The sequence below is a fragment of the Phoca vitulina genome, unplaced genomic scaffold, assembly GCF_004348235.1.
Source record: "Phoca vitulina isolate PV1807 unplaced genomic scaffold, GSC_HSeal_1.0 scaffold6, whole genome shotgun sequence".
Lineage (NCBI taxonomy): Eukaryota > Metazoa > Chordata > Mammalia > Carnivora > Phocidae > Phoca > Phoca vitulina.
In genome coordinates, this window is record NW_022589709.1 from 22,131,350 (window position 1) to 22,149,014 (window position 17,665).

Consider the following 17,665-nt stretch of genomic DNA (forward strand, 5'->3'; position numbering starts at 1 on the left):
CAGGAAATATTTAAACTACCCTGATTATTCTTTTGTTTGCAGATATAAAAAACCTAAGGTTATAACAACGTTCTATTCAGTATGTGAAATACAAAGAACAATAGTCAAATATTTACAAATACTAAGATCTCTCTTCTTGGATCACCTCATGCTAATGTAAAGCCATGCAGTAAACATCCACTGTTTCAGTGTTGTGTGTTAGCTGCTCATTAGCCTAAGAAACATGAACCTTATTCTGAGAATTTACAATTTACAATATGAAACTGACACCAACTATCAGAGCAGGCAACCTAGTGCTAAAGAAACACCATAGATGTTAATAAATTCAATAAGACCAAGTGAAATGATGGTAAACTGGCCCTCAACGAGTCATAAGCATCACAGGTTTCTTAAGGAAACTGTATTTGGAGCAGCAGGTGAAGATGTGGTCCCAGACCCAGAAGAAGACTGGGTTCTCAGTCCTGAGAAAGGTGCCCAAGTGACTGTGTGCGTTGTGCCAGAATGCTGATCCAAGTCCTGATGGAAACATATGATACTCAAGATGGGCCAAGTCTTATTTTTTAATAGCTGAGCTTCCAGCTGGCAACAAAAGAACCCTGTACCAGCTGCTGAGGAAATAATGTGCTGGGAGCTGGCAGGCACCAGCCCCTGGAAAGCCAACAGGTATGGGTACGCAGGGGATACCTAGGTGCTAGTGCCTCGATGGCAGAGGAGAGAGAGAAAGAGTGTCACCACAGAACAAGTGTCCCAGGCCAGGCTCCAGCAAGCCATAGTGTATGGTATGGCAGGGACAGAGAGGTGCTTGTGGGTTGAGATGTAAATGGACCCTGGAAACAAGAAGTACACCAGGGTGAAGGCTGGCCTGCCCTCTGCCCTTCAGCCCTGTCTCTGCCCCTCTTCCTCCTACACACAGTTCTTTCACCATACACCCTGGCTACTGTTGTCAAAATAGAGATGGAGATACACAAATTTTCCAGAATAATTATTTCAACAATGCATAAAGCATGACCATAAAGTTAATGACCCTACTTGGAAGTTACGTGGAGGAATTATATTTCTGATTAAAGCATTAGACATCTCAATAGGTGATTTAAAATAACAATCCCAAATAAAGACAGACACAGGGAAGAATATTTACATTCTTATCTCCTTCACAATCCTCTCCTTAGCTCTTCCTGCTCCTCCTGGCTCAGGCAGGGCCCATGCTACAAGACTATGTTACAGAACATCACTGACTGATTACACAGCCACAAACAAGTCGTAAGTCAAGCTTTTTAAAAAGAATGATTCCTTTCAAAAACAAAACTAGAGGGAAAGCCAGGAAACCCTGTCCTAGATATTACAGTTGTTGTCAGCATCAGTATGGTCTGCTAATGGAAGTAAAAATAAGCAAATATAATTGTACATACATGTTTCTAACAAGAGATTAGGCATTTAAAAGGCACAGAATAAGAACAGAAATTGTTCGAGGATCTTCTGACACATTTACCAAGGCTTTGAAGCTTAGAGCCCTACTTTACTCCAAAAACTGCTCTGTCTCCTGAACACACAGTAAAGATCTAAGGTAATCATCCAGAGAATTCAACTGGAAGAAAACATAGATGCACAGATGCCTGTGGCTATCTGGGACCTTAGAGGTAAATGATCTAATCATAGGAAGTCATACTATTCCATCATTTACAGATGGGGCCCTTTAAGACAGTAGACTGACAAAAGACCAGAGCCCTTTGGGTTCAAAAGGACTTTCAGTTGCAGAAGCCCCCCAACTCACTCACTTACCCAACAAATGTTTACTGAGTGCTTACTACGTGCCAAGCATTGCACTAAACTCTGGGGACACAGCAGTAAATAAGGGGACAGAGGCCTAGCCCACAACAGTTTACACTCTTTTGAAGAGTGGGACACGGGCACTGAATAAGTAATTTCATAGTGTGCTGGTTTAGCAGAGGGCTACAAAGGGAAAACATCTTGAAGAAAGAGAGATTTAAGTCCTGCCCATTTTTCTGTTGCTGTTCACCTAACTCCTCCAATATTTGTGCCTTCCTGTATTTAAGCACTCACTATTCCACAAACACTTATGAAGCACTCACGGGAGGCAGGTAATGGGGGAGCTGATGAAGAATTGACTTAGTAGTGGGGATAAAAGATGGATATGATATAGGGTTCCTCTGCCCAAGGAACAGAGGCTCTGGTGGTGAAGACCACAAAGCATTTACCTGTAAGACAATACACATATGAAGTGATATGAGAGCAGGGAGGCAGCAGAAACCTCCTGCTTGGGGGGTAGGACGACTGTCCTGAAGGATTAGACGGACAAGGGCATTTTAGGCCAAGAGAGTTTCATGCACAACACCACAGAGATACAAAGATCTGTGCGAGGTCCTTGAGGCCAAGACAGGCAGAGCGGAAAGAGAACAAGCACCAGAGTCTAACAAACCTGCACTTGAATCTCCTCCATGGCTGTATGAGCTTGAACAACCTGCTTGAACATTCTGAGCCTCAGGTTTCTCATCTGAAAAATGGTGCTGGTGTGATCATCTTGCTGTATTATTGAAATAATTAGCAATGTACATAAGACTAAACCGCAAGCACCAAAGACTCCATGCTGGTAATTAGGAAGAGAAGTGGTGGGGAATGAGACTGGCAGGCAAGTCTGGGTCAGATTGCTAAAAAGGGCCAAGTAAGCTAGACTGAGGTTTTTCCCCTATAGATACCTATAGGAATCATTATCCCCTACCTCCCACCTCGTGTCCTATCTGGGGAATGATATAAAGCTTATGTGCCAGATTCAGAGCTAATACTTTTACATTCAGGTCTCACTTCATCCTCATAGCAACCTTGGGGAGGATATACTTCTTTTATAAATAAGGCTAAGTGAAGTTCAATGTTTTGCCTAAAGGCACATAGCCATCAAGCAGCAATTTGCTCCTGCCTGTTTTCCTGCCCACATCCTGCACCGTCTAGTTCACTTCTTGTCTTAGCCCCTCCCTTAGTCAGCAGTCCTCCTTCACCCTCACGACTCAACTGTTCAGAATGGTCAGCTTGCTGCCCAGCCTTGAAGCCCTCCTAAGTAGCTGCCTTGTCCGCCTCTCCCCTTGGGCTCTGGTTCCCTTCGGATCACCCCCCTCCACCATCTGCCAGCTCAAACCTGGACTGGCACTCTGCTGCCCCCTCCTGGCCTAGGCCGGAACCTCAACGGCTCCCCAGGTCTTCTGCTCAGTCCTGACATTCCATTTCCTCAGTATCTCAAGATTTGAAAGAACTGTACTAGTTTCCGTAGATTATCCTGATACTTTCCTCAGCTTTCTATTTCACTAACGTATCATACATATACATGAAGAGTTCTGTCTGTTATGGTTTTAGTTTGCTTCTAGTTACAGGATACATTCAGGAGAACTTCTCAAGAGTTTACCTCATTGAATATTACTAGTTTACATTACTCACGTTGAGGAAAAAAGGAGAGGAAGGACCCAGAGTCCCATAGGAGCCACTAAAAATGTTTCCACTCACACAAGAAATCTTCAGAGGCCTATTATGATTGAACACTTTAGGCCAAGCTGATTTATTGAATTACATATTGTGAATTTGGTCACATTTAATAATACAGTCTTATTTTCTCAGGGGTTATCCTAACAGGGAGCTTTGAAAAAAAATAATAATATTCACTTGAATGAATAGGTAATAGGAAACTTATATCCTGTCAAAGATTAAACGTGGACTGACTAGTTGTCACACCTGAAGAACAATTTTGTACGTCTGTTGGAGCCCCAAATGAAAGGTTATCACCTACTAAGTTACAACAGTCACTAACCAGCTGTCCCCCAGTACAAGTGAGGCACAGCAAGATAAAAAAGTGCAACGGAGGCTAAAATGCAAGCCAAAGTCCCTATCAAGCAGTCCACAAGGACTTGAAGTAGGGAGAAATCATTCAAATGCTGCACTGTAGGTAGCAATAAACGTGTGCTCACAATGAACAGATTTGCAATCGCCTACTCTTCTTTGTTCTGGTTTGTAATATTAGTCAAGTTCTGTCTATAATCATGATATAAATCAAAGGAAGTACACTTTTAACAAAGACTGCTACTGCAAACTAGTAGAGAAAACAGTTAAGAACATATGTCATATCCATTACCTTTCTAGAAGACCACTCCAATCAGAGGGCTGTTCAAGTCTAGCCTTTTTTATCTTTTAAGAATATTTCTGTATTTTTGAACTTGGTGAATTTTTCAACCATATGACCCTGAAGCATGACTTAACAAGTAATTGAGTAATGAGACTGCATTTGTTGACAGGGTTAAACTCAGCATCCTGGCACTAATGACCACAAGTCTGCAAGCACTGCCCACCAAACACTTCAGCTGCCTAAGACAGCAGTTGGCAAAGTTTACCATGAAGTAGGTATATTAAAATTGAGGTTCTTGGGGCGCGTAGGTGGCTCAGTCAGTTAAGCATCTGCCTTCGGCTCAGGTCACAATCCCAGGATCCTGGGATTGAGTCGAGTCCCATGTCAAGCTCTCTGCTCAGCAGGGAGCCTGCATCTCCCTCTCCCTCTGCCTGATGCTCCACCTGCTTGTGCTCGCTCTCTGTCAAATAAATAAATTTTTAAAATCTTAAAAAATAATAAAATAAAATTGAGGTTCTTGAAAATAATATGAATTTGGGATTCAACAATAAAGAAAAACAAAATTCATTCAACCCTCTGCTTGATGGGCAAGCGGTATTCTTTTTCTCTTTTTCTGTTTTCTGCCAAATGACTTCTTTGGTTACAATTGCAGTAAGTTCTTATCAAAACCTTTTATCAAGTAGTCTTAAAATGCATAACAAGTGCATATTTGTACCCACTTCCTCTTTCTGCACAAAGACACAACTTGCCATATGATTTCTTTTTTTGTTTGCATTTTTATCTATGTATCTGCTTTAAAAACATTTTCAAAATGTACAATGTTATTTAAATAGAAATAAAGAAGCTTATTTAGTATCCACTCATAACTACCATTCTTTGATCCAATAATCATCCCAACAAAATGTTTTTATGAACATGCTCCCAAGTTATGTATATTTTTGTACCTGCAGATGCTATACATGTGCTACTGAACCAATCTGTAATGTGCTTTTTAAAACATCCAAAAAAAAATTAAAAGCAAAAATTAGAAGAATTTTTAAAAACAGATTCCCTAATACTTTCCTCTAGCATACCCTAGATGTGGACATCCCACTTTAGTCAAAATGTCAGTGACTGCTTTTATTTAGCTCTTAAGTCTATTCAAAATAAAAAAGAATTCCATTTTTTCAAAATATTATTTAAACGGAGTCCCAATTTAAATGACCTTAATTAGTCCATCTGAGATATATGCATGGCATATAGAAGGATTATTCAACATGTGGCTAATATATTAGTCAACAGGAAAATTAATTAATTAAACTTTACTAGTTAGAGGTGAATCTTTTATCAATAGTTTATTTAGCATATTATTTTGTAACTGTCACTTCAAATACAATAGAAGAATGATCTGAAACCTATTTCATTATTAAATAAAAAATAAACTACCCTCCAAGAAATAATCTCTGAAGTGAGCACTGATTTTCAAAAACATAAATGATGAAGAGAGCTAGCCAACTTGCTACACATGTAAAAACTGTAACTCTTCCAGTTTCAACAGATGTAGAAAAAGGATGAATATGCATTTAAAGCTTATGCCCAGGGCACCCTGGGTGGCTCAGTCAGTTAAGCGTCTGCCTTTGGCTCAGGTCACGATCCCAGGGTCCTGGGATGGAGCCCTACATTGGGCTTCCTGCTCGGTGGGAAGTCTGCTTCTCCCTCTAAATCTCCCCCTTGCTTGTGCTCTCTCTCATGTTCTCTCATGGTCTCTCTCCCCCTCTCTCTCAAATAAATAAATAAAATCATTAAAAAAAATAATAAAGTTCATGCCCACCTGAAAAACTAGTATCAAAGTGAAAGGGAGATGCAAGGTAGTTTCTTGAATAAATGAAGTCTTGATATCATTTTAACTTGAAATTCTCATGTAACTGAAGAGGAGTAGACTGTTCTAGGTCAGAATTTGGCAAACCACAGGCCAAGAGCCTCATATGGCAGTCACTAGTTTCTGTATGGTCTGCAACCTAAAAACAGTTTTTACAGGTTTTAATGGTTTTTAAAAATCAGAAGAAGAATAATATTTTGTGATGTGAAAATTATATGAAATTCAAATTTCATGGTCATAAATAAAGTTTTATTGGAACACAGCCATGTGCATTTGTTTCTGTGTTGTCTACGGCTGTTTTCACTCAGCCATCACAGAGCTGAATTGCCACAGAGACCATATGGCCCACAAAACCTAAAATATTAACAGTCTATTTCTTTATGGGCTCTTTACCAGGTCTAGGTAACTGATCTCAATCGCTTCAATCCCACTTCCCCTTTCTTATCTCATCATAGGCTGTGGGAGGTGTTTTTCTTCCCTTTCTTTCCTTCCTTTCTTTCCTTTCTCTCCCTCCCTCCCTCCCTTCCTTTCTAACAAACAGGGTAAGTTCTCTCTTACCCACCCCCCTGGTTTAAGGGTTAATGGCAAGTTCTGAGTCCCACAACATCAACCCAAGATGCAGCTGCTTCCATAGCCACCCTTTGCTCTCATCATGGTTACTTTCTCTTTATCTACCATTTGGGTTTTCAACTGATATAGATGTTTTGTTTTTACAGGCTCTCTTTGGCCTGACATCAGCTTACCCTCCCACCTTAACTGCCATGACAATGTTCATGTTTTATAAAGTTTGCAAAATAAAATGTGTATCCTGTATTCTTCTGCCTGCTTTTGCCTTTTCTTAGAATGTACTTTCCACCTGGTATGTCCTTCACCAAAGCTCTTCCTGTTAAAATTCTGCTGAATTTCAAGGTCCACCCCTTCCATGAAGACTCCTCAATCCTCCCAGTCAGAATTATCACTCCATTTTTAGACCATGGTAATCGTCCAATCTCTACCTCATATTAGTTTTACTTATTATTTATCTCATATTAAATTTACAGTGAGCTACACATCTGGAAGTCAATATATAGTGTTCTACTCATCATATTCACTCATATTCGAGCCCCCTTGCCCCGCCACACACACTACCAACATACATTGCCTAGTTCATAGTTACACAGAAAGTCGGACCTGTAACAGAAAGGACTTTAGGTGGCACAAGGACATCGAATTAAATAACAAAGAATCAAAAAATGAGACCATTATTCTCTTTTCAATTATTTTTCAGTTTTTCTGATTCCATCACAAAGAAATCCTCAGTTTGTGCTACTATGGTTTTAAACCTGCTAATCTTCGATAATCTCCCTTTTTAACAAAGAGAGAACAATCCTCAGGCTGGGAGCCTTCTGCAGAAAAGCATTTGTAGCCCCAGTTTAATAAAAATGCTTTGTTTTTACTGCAATTTATTTTTATAATTTGCTTGTATTTATGGCATGAATATAATAATGAAATTTAATTTCAATTTAATGAAAATAAGTATTCTCAATAAGTAAAATTAGGTTAACAAAATGGAGTAATTTAAACAAAAATATTAAGCAAATTATAGCACAGGTGGTATGCACATATGACAAAAATCTTAATGGCATTACATAGAAATGGGAGAAACATTTGGTTGTAGCAGATACTCGATAAAGTCAAATGATTTCAATCCATCAACCTCCTTCTTGTTAACCTTCTACATAACTAAAAGAAAATCATGTAAAAGACTAGCTTCTAGCTTCTGAAACAGTTGTTCTTAACAGAAAGGGGGAGGCGGTAACATGTGACAATGTCTAGAGACATTTTTGGTTGCATAACTTGGGGGTTTTGGGGGAGGTCTGCTTCTGTCATCTAGTGGGTAGAGGCTAGGGATACTATTAAACATCCTACAGTGCACAGGAGAGCTCCCACAGAAAGAATTATCTGGCCCCAAAAGTCTGTGGTGCCAACGTTAAGAAACCCTGGTCTAAGAGAAAAAAGAAAACTCTACATGTAAGATCCTTTGCCCATTGTTATAAATCACCCTCTCTCCAGCATTGTTCCTTTCCTTATTTGCTCTTTGCCACTGATATGATTACAGAGGAAAATCTTCCACACTATTTTATATCATCCATATCCCCAGTGCCCCCAATTAGCAATAAGAATTTAAAAATGGACTGTACTGAAGAGTCCATATCCTTTATGTGCTCACAATATACTATCAAAATTTAGATCTAACTTCCTAATTAAGTCACGGGAGTTACAAGATTTTCAGATGATCCATTATCAAAGAGGAAAAAAAAAAAGATTAATGTAATTTGAGTAAAACCTTGATTCTAGCTGCTATTGATTTCATGATTTCACGTGAAGTTATTCTTTGGCCTGATTTAAATGGTTCATTGACTCAATATATTTTACAGAATAAACCTGACCTTGAAATTTTAAAAATACAATTTTTACTAGATATATGAGCTATGCTAGCTTTCCCAAAAGGGAGTCTGAAGAAAACTACTTTTAAAGCTAGCCAAAAAAAACAAAACAAACAAAAAACATTAACATAAAAAAATAATAACCAGAAGCTGAAACAGCTACCACTCAGCATTTTTTTCTCAAATATATTACTGCAAACACTAATCCATACATATATATATTCTGAGTGTAAAGTGTTTACAAGAAAGTTCTTTGAAGCTATTTTGTGGTTAGTGTTTTGTTTCTCTTTCTGTCTCTCTTTTTTACTCAAGTAAAGTTCTCTAGAACAGTTTAGAAGCAAATAGCACCTGTGTCTTTTTTTTTTTTTTTTCAAAATTAGGAGTTATTTTTACCCTCGTAACAGTATTTAAACATGGAAAAACAGTGTGTTCTAAAGTAATGATCCTATCATAGTCATCACTTAATTTTAAGGTTCTTTACAATGAGTAGATTTCCAAATTTAACATTTACTATGTATTAAAGTTAGTGGTTGGTATAACTTGGAGGTATTTCATACCTTTACATTCAAGTTGATTTAACTCCTAATTCTGAGATGCCTGTGGCAAAATGATAGTGAAGGTGAAACGGAATCCTTTTCATTTCAGAGCCACAAAGCTCTCTGCCAACAGAAAAGGAGCATTATTTTCAACACCTACAAGCTACAGAGGTGACAGTTATCAGGACTCCCACCGTGATGAAAGAAAACTAGCACACATGAGATTATGGTCATACAAATTTTAGGGAGAAGATAAACAAGTCATCTGATTTCCCTTTCCCTGGGGTCATGCCCACTGTTCCTGGCCCATTTCATTATCAGTCACTCACTCTCTTAAAATCATTTGTTGGGCACTTGCCCAGCACCGAGCTCTGTGCTAGGCACTGAGCACGTGATAGTGAACCAGCCAAATCCACAGACGCCTTCTGGGAGCTTACAGTCAGTGTTCAAGCATGTGTACCCAGGTGTCTATTCTCCCACTTGCTCCTGAGCCAACTGCCTGAGAGAAGAACTGGATGCCCAAGAACAACAGAGGGACCAAACAGTTATATTTTTAATTCCTAGTTAGATCCCCAAAAGAGCTTAAGATAGTAAGTGCAGTGTGGGTGGCAGGAGAACCGTAACCAACAGTATATTCTAGATAGGCTGTGGGGTCCTAAAGGACAGTGTGGGGGAAAACCAAGGGTATGAGAAGTACTGGCTAAAAATGGCTCAGGAAGGGGCTCGAACAAAGACAGGGAAGGAGAAAGAGAGGATCTGACTCCTCACCAGGCAGGAGCACTGGCTGGGGCCCTGCTGTTAGAAAATGCACACTTGCATGTTTCCTTACAGGAAGTTATCTGCTGCCCATTACCCAGGGCCAGAATTAAGTGTTACCAAGTGGAATACACAAGTGTTCAGACCTCTGAATTCCTCCCCTATATAGTAAAGGTGCTGCTGGCCCAGCCTCCTGCCCCTTCAGCCATTTCAGAGTACAGTACACCCAGCAGATCTTGGGGAGACACTAGAGTTTTTCCAAAATGTTTGGAAGGGGAAACCCAACGAGGACTTACAGGCAAAGACAGGAGAACTTTTCTCTACAGAGTTGTGCCAATGGAGACCACTCAGTGTTACCAGCTGGTCTGCAGGGCATTTTTCAAAAGGGGTCTGCCTCATATTTTAATCTGGCATACACAGATTTATGGCCCAGAACAGCATTTTCATACTGAGTCACAACGCATTAGTGAGATATGAAATCATGTGGATTCAGCCAATATTTTAATGAAATAGAATAAAATCAAACAGCATAGAATAGGAAATATTAGAGTACACTGTTGGTAGTAAGAATAAACATTGTTTTATGAAACTTGTTTCCATTCTAAACACACACACTGTTTCTATTTTACACACACCTATGTCTCACTATCTAAATCTATTTGGTTCCTAAGCAATAATACATATAGCAAGGGATCCTACGAAACTCTGCTTTAATTCCTTTGCCATATAAATGTACTCCTTTAAATTGTGGATCAGGTTGGGTGGGGGGGTGATGGTGATTGAAATTCACTAGCTTAAAGAAACTATAGTTAAGTAGAATGGAAATTTATTTAAAAATTTATTCCAAGATAATTTAACACACTCTTCTTTTGTACTAATTATCTTTCATTTGGTTTCCCTTAACTTTTGTGTGTGGGAATACATCTCATTTTGCATACATTCTTTCAGTCTCATATTACAGAGAGAAACAAAAGGTGGGAAATAACTGAAAACAGGACTTGGGTTTGGATGCATAATCCCCACCACAGGGCAGCCCAGGCCAAATCCTGTCCATACCTGTGCCAAACCACTGGACAGAATCTAGACCAGAAGCAGGCTCTTTTCTCCCTTAGAAAAAACTTTAAAAAGCCAATTTCTCAAATCACTGGGCAAAGGACCAACTACTCTCTAGGATAGGGAGCCTTGAATAGGATCATGGCCAATTCATATTTATAAACAGAACTGAATTTGTTGGGGCATCACAATTTTTGTAAACTTTTTGACAAACTCTATAAACAAAGCAGTATTTTCAAAAGTGATTTTAGAAAAATTAAATTAGTTTGCCTGATACTCTTTAAATAATCCTCCTTACCCCCACCCCCACCACTCACCCCTTATCCTGATACATATATATATAGTAAAATTTGAGCTATCACAGGGCCTTGGGCTACCTGTGAAACAGTGTTGCCAGCACTATACAGGGACTTCAACTGGCTTTCACTGCGCTCCCTAAAATTCCCAAACACATCCTCAGGGTGTGCTGCCCTAATAGTCACATGTCCAATCTTCTTTAATTCAGGAGTCACTAGCCTACAACAGATACTTTTAACAGAGGAATGACTACTCACAAATTAACTTAATCTAGTGGGGATTGTCGATACCCTGGAACTAACCACAATGACATTCCACACCAAGGTCTTTGTTCCCTTAACATCTTAATGACAACTGTGTAACTAATGAATTAAATGTTTTGGCCTTAGAGTCACCACTGACAGGCAGATTTGGCCCAAAACTGAGAGTTAAGAGAGTAAAGACTTGAAACCAATCGACTGAGTCTCAACTTTATCCCTAGTGGAGGAAGGAAGACTTCTGTCAGTCAATACCTATAATTATAATTCTGCTATATTCTCTGGCTATATAGATTCTTAGTATTATATCTGTAACATTAGTTGCTTTATGTTTTAGGTTTATTTTGTTGGAAAAAATAACTGATCATGAAGTGACATTTCTCAGTCTCAGCCAAATGGAGTAAGTATGCACCTCACCAATACTGCCATCTACAGAGAACTTACCTAATACACATGACTACTGAAAAGCAGCAAAAGAGAGAATTTTTAGTTTTCTCAAAATATTCTAATTCTGTGATTTGCAAGGTAATCAAACAACTAGAAAGCAAGTGAGAATCTCAGCAATACATAATTGATTTATATTTGTCTTCCAAATTTATATTTGTCTTCCAAATTTGTCTTCCAATTTTGTCTGCAAAATATAGCACAAAGCTTTTTTAAAAAATAAACTTCAAATTCCTTAGGTTTTCCCTATGAAGTCTACCATCCATAGATGTGTACAACTGACAGTTTATTTTTTTCTAACCAATTTTCCATTCGTCAAATTAAAGAAATGTCTTGAGTTTCCTGATGGCAAAGCTATTCATAAAGATAATATGTGTTATTGAGAAGTCCGAGTCAATTAGGCATCTAGGGCAAACGTTACTCAGAAAGCAGTTAGATTTGGTGGTGGGACAGTCCCTTTAGCACCAGCAGACACTTCCTCTACTAGGTGGCAGTTTCTAAAACACCAAGTAAACAATTGTAAGTAGATTATCTCTTTAATCAGAAATCTACACTGCTCCGCTGCAGCTCACCATACGCTTATAGTAAGGTTCGAATCTGAAGAAAGGAGACACTTCATTTATTTCCAACCTATTAGCGAATGTATACAATAGCACATCTTCAGATGAACATTGAAAATTTTGATCAAAGTAGGATATTTATGTATATACTATTCAATGCCCAAGTATTTTGGAACATTTTTTTCAAGATTATTTATTTGAGAGAGACAGAGGGCACGAGCGAGTGGGGGACATAGAGGGAGAGGAAGAATCTCAAGCAGACTTCCCACTGAGCATGGAGTCCATTGCAGGGCATGGATCCCAGGACCCTGAGATCATGGCCTTAGACAAAATGAAGAGTTGGATGCTTAACCAACTAAGCCACCCAGATGCCCTGGAAAATTTTTAAACAATGACAAAAGACTACATTTTCATTCAGAAATTTTGCCTTTCTTACATACCTTCTATATCTATGAGCCATTAATAGTAGTGGCAAATTGGGGGGGGCAGGGGTGTGAGGTGACCCTTACACCCTCCCACCAAGTACCAAAATCCATAATCCTACACTGTGGTCTTCAATGGCATTAAAAAAAAAATAATAATGGTTCTTAGCTAAACTCTTTCCAACAAAAAGAGAATAGAAAATGAAATTACAAGTATTAAGTACAGAAGCTTCAACTTGTCAACACTTGAAATTACATTTTCAGATTCCCTACCATAAACGGCCTGGATCTAAAATGAGTGTTGAAAGGAATTCTCTTTACCTACCAATAACAGAAAGGCAAGAAGGAAAAAAGAAGGGAAAGAAAAAAATAATTTTCTATGTTTAAAAATTTGAGAACATATGGCATCATCTACATGGCAAAACCACTCTCTACCTGTTTGGATCTTCAGAGGAGAGATGAGGGACATTTCTGCAACCCCAGAAAGATAGCTTTTTGCATACATAATTTAAATAAATCACTCCAGCATGAAAGAAGAGCAGAATTCTTCTAATTACCACTGCCTAGACCCCTTGTGCTGTTTTTTCTTTAAAGCCACACTAGTTCATTATTCTGCCTTCAACTCTCTTAAATGATTCATTCCCCCCTTTCACTCCTGAGCAGACTCTGCAGGGAAGCTAGTATTTAAGTTTAATTTCTAGTGCCACTTGCTTTGGAGAGTTTGATGAGAGGAAAGGGGAAGAATCTAATTTAATAATTCTGTCATGGTTTGGAGGGGTACCCTCCTCCCCTACCCCAAAAAATAACTAGACAAACAAGACCCTCTGGCAAGCTATAATCGTGAGCAAAGACACCAGTCGGGAAAGCAGGGCCCACGTGTGGTGGGAGCTGTCACCCAAGGGAAGTGGCAGCCGGCGAGGAGGAGGGAGCGAGGGTGGGAGAGTCGGGCTGCTGCTCGCAGCTGCGCCGGCCTGGGCGCTCCAAGAGACACCCGACTCCCAACTTGAATGTGCTTAGCTCTCTCCTAGACACTAGGCGGGGAGAAATCAAAGGACAGGGAGGCTGGCTCCCGCATCCCCGGGAGCAGTCCCTGCAAAAGGGACTGCCCCCGGTGCGCGCCGCGGGCTTCCCGAGAAGCCCGAGCCCGTGCGCAGTACGCGCGACTCCACCACGTCCAGGGTGCCCCCCGCCTTACCGTCCCAGCTCCGACTCCACCTCGAAGAAATCACTCAAAGCATCTCTATTGGAACCTTCGATCCAGTAATCCGGGACGAGGCTCCCGGCCCCCGGGGCCACGCTGGCGGTGACCGAAGAGCAGGACGAGGCGGAGCACGAGGGCACCGTGACTTTGAGCATCTTCGCGGCGGGACTCCGGAAGCCGCCACCGCTGTCGCTGCCGCTGCCGCTGCCGGAGCGAGAAGCCCGGCCGCCCGCCGCTGCCTGCAAACGCAGGAGCGAGAGGTGGCGTCCTTCACACACTCGCACACACCCACCGCCGCGGCCGCCAGCGCCGCGGCCGCCGCCGCCGCCTCCCCCCGGCGCCTCCCCCGGCTCCCTGGGCTGCGCGCAGGCTGCAGCTCCCTTCCTGCACACTCGGAAAGGAGGGAGGGAGGGAGGGAAGGAGGGTGGGAGGAGAAGGGGGCGAGGAACTAGGAGAGGGTGTGGAAGGAGAACCCAGTCGCCACCAGCCTGAGAGGAGAGGCGGAGGCACTGCAAAGGGGAGAGATTCCCTCCCCCTTCGCTCCCTCCCTCCCCACCTCTCCTCCTCCCTCCGCCGAGCCTTTCCAGCCCCCTCCCTTTTTTCCTTTCTCCCTCCCAGGCTGTGGCTGCGGCGGTGCCGGCTTGGGCGGCTCCGGATGCTAGGAGCTTGGGGAAAGCACGAGGACCAGAGCATCATCCCACGCGCCCTCCCGCGGAAGCCAGGAACCTGGAAGGCACCACGCGCGCAGTGGGACGCTCGCCCCAGGAGTGGCGGGCGCCCAGCGCGCTCTGGGAGCACATGGGTCTGGACCACCTAGCAGCAGAAGCGTGAGAGAGGGACCTGGCTGTCATCGGCGCTACTCATCCTTCCCGAAGCGCGTCTAGGTGGCGAGTCCCTCCCACCTATCACCAGCTAATCAGCCATCCCCTGTTCATCCCTCTGTCAAAGCTTATATTGGCAGCTGGGGAGGGTGCCCTGTGGTCGCCGATCTCCCAGAGCTCCTGTGCCCGCCCCCGTGATAGCTGGAGGAGAGGGAAGCGCCTGGGTCCTCACTGACCTGACTCACCTTTGAGTGAAGTCTTCAGTTGGAAGAGACGGAGCTGTGCTGCCGCCGACACTGCGCCCTTTAGCACTGTTAGCGCTCCTGAAAGGGCAGGTGTTTGCGGAGTCCGGTTCACTCTCAACCTCTGAAGGCGAGAACAGAAATGACCCAGAGAATTACAGGTCTGGAAGGGCCCTGTAGAAGCCTTATGGGGGGGATCGGTCACCGTTCATGACAGAGAAGATTGCTACATTTAAAGCTCTTTACTCTGCCAAGGAGATGTGTCCCATCACAAGCATTCCAATGTCTGTCAACCTTCACACTGCTCTTCTAAGTACTGGTTAAATGTATCCCATTTGTATTTCTACCCTTGAACTTTTTTCTTTCTGGATTTCAGCAAAGACAAACAACAATCAGTCATGTTCTGTAATAAATATATATATAAATAGTTATTACATCAGTCTCATTTCTGGCTAAATAACTCTAGGCCCTTTCTTTAACCTTACTTCACAGGTGTTACTTTCAGTACTTTTTTTTTTTTTACTTTCCTCCAACATGCAATAAACTCTTCTCATACGTCCCCATTCCTGATAACACCAATAAACAAAGTCCAGTATTCTCCTCTAACTTATTGATTTATTTCTGACTCTTAAGAGCTTTCATGCTATATTGGTGAACTACCCTCCCCCCCAAAAAACCATAAAAAACAAAAACCAAAAATTAAATGATTAGTGATAGGAATATGATCCTTAGTTGATTGGAAATGAAAAAATAAACATAAAAACTATCCCTCACAGATGATTTTATGAAGATGAGCATATGCTCAATTTACAAATGGCCTAAAAAATAGAAAGTATATGTAGATTCATATATATTCAGTGAAATAATGAATTCTTTGGTGAAAGACTGAAAATGCTTACACAACATTACTTTTCAGAGAATGAATTCACTAATCTTCATGTTAGAAAATCAAGTTCATACTCAAAGCAAGCTAATAAAGCTCTAAAGTAAATTCTAGTTCTCATGAAGTAGGTTTCCTTTGGCTTGCACTGACTGGTGGAGGAAGGGCATGGAGTAGTTGCTAGGCCATTTTTGTTCACACTTCTTTAAGGCAAGTTCTGAAGTGGCAGCACTGCATGTATATACTTGTCTGTTGTGAGCAATTCTTTTACAACATAAGTCCAAAGCAAGCATGTTACATTGAAAGAGATGATAAGTCTTTTTACTCTTGCTATTTTAAGGAAAAATAGCCAAAGAAACACTATTTCATGGTATAGAGGAGATTGCAGAACTGATATTTACATTCAACACTGGTTTAGTCATTTGATACACCTATGCTTTTCAAAACTGACTTTTGTAGAAGTGCTATTAACTGATGTTTCAAAAGAGGGTATCTGGTTTAATAAATCAGTTTATGTTTATTTAAAAATAGAAGATGAAAATAAATATTATCTTAAGACAAGTGGAACAGGATTGAATCCATATGATTTATCTTCACTCCTTAGGAAATATCATTTAAAATGATCGGAAGAAGAACAAAGGCATATATCCACAAAAAGAAAGAGAGAAATAATATCAACTAAATCCCAGAATCTAAGAACAGATGGACAAATGGTAACTGACTTAGAAGACTGGATATACCTGAAACCCAGATTCAAAATGGGAGAAGCCATTGAGAAAAAATCTAATTCTTACCATAAAATTCCAGATACGCTCAGGAATTGAGTATCAGATCCTTCTAAAGTTGGAACAGAAAATAAGACATCAGTTGAACCCTTTTGTAAGAAGTTTCTTAGGCCCCTACGTTTCTTCTTCCACCATTCACAGCCAAAAAACACACTTCCCAAACCCTTGGAAAAGAGAGGAGATTTAATCTTTGAAAATGTTGAACAGAAAATGAGATATGTTTTATATCACAAGATACAGCTAAGACCATATTGAAAATAGAGGGATTCATGAAACTCTACAACAAAATATGAGATTTCCAGGTCCATTAGGCTCCCAGAATGCTGAAAAATGGGCATATATCTATCATATCCCCAGCCATACAAGAAATTAAAGGATTCCTAAGAAAACTAAATAATTCAAGGAGAGAGGGACCTATGGATACTGACAATTAGGATACTTCCCAACAACAAAAATCTAATTTTTCTCAACACCTTACAGTGAAGGCTATCATTGAACAGGCCAAGGGATCCAAAGCTTCTAATTGCCTATTTTTTTGTCTCACTCGAACATGCATGGATACGGTTCCATTCTGGTATGGCAGAGTAGCTGGTATGACTAAACCTCCTGTATATAACAATTATAATCTCTGGATTAAATATAAAAAGGATTCTTTAAATGTGCAAAAGTTCCACCAAAATCAGAAAACTGAAAATTATGTAACCCACAAAAGAAAGGAACGTTTCTGAATTAGATGCGCATTTATTTAGCTTTTCCTCTGAGGGCTCTGCAAGCAACACAACTCTTAGTAGCTTGAGGTGTCAGAAAACAGAATTCAGGGCTGGCAGAGAGGCTAGAAATTGAGGAGCAAATTCCAAAAAGGAGGGAGCACAGTGAAAGAATCCAACAATCCACATATAAATTGTGCTCAAATACTAGGCTAATCTCTGAACTACACATATGTGTGGGAAACTCCAAGGAACTCGCAGAAAGCACAAAGCATTAACTGGAAGGTTGAAAAGCTG

The 17,665-nt window shown here is 40.8% G+C and overlaps 1 protein-coding gene and 1 long non-coding RNA gene across 3 annotated transcripts in view; one reads left to right on the forward strand and one right to left on the reverse strand.

Annotated features, from left to right (window-relative positions):
* CAMK4 (calcium/calmodulin dependent protein kinase IV) overlaps positions 1-14,551 on the reverse strand; it is a 207,123-nt gene extending 192,572 nt beyond the window's left edge. Inside the window, exon 1 of one of the 2 annotated variants that reach the window (XM_032403866.1) lies at positions 13,928-14,551. In XM_032403866.1, coding sequence (XP_032259757.1) covers positions 13,928-14,088 — 161 coding nt within the window. In that variant the 5' untranslated portion in view covers positions 14,089-14,551. The remainder of the gene's footprint in view (positions 1-13,927) is intronic. The other variant, XM_032403867.1, reaches the window with a different exon arrangement.
* On the forward strand, positions 14,124-15,602 carry LOC116632182. The gene is made up of 2 exons (XR_004299352.1): positions 14,124-14,193; positions 14,552-15,602. It is a non-coding gene; the product is annotated as an uncharacterized LOC116632182 (long non-coding RNA).
* The last annotated feature ends 2,063 nt before the right edge of the window (positions 15,603-17,665 follow it).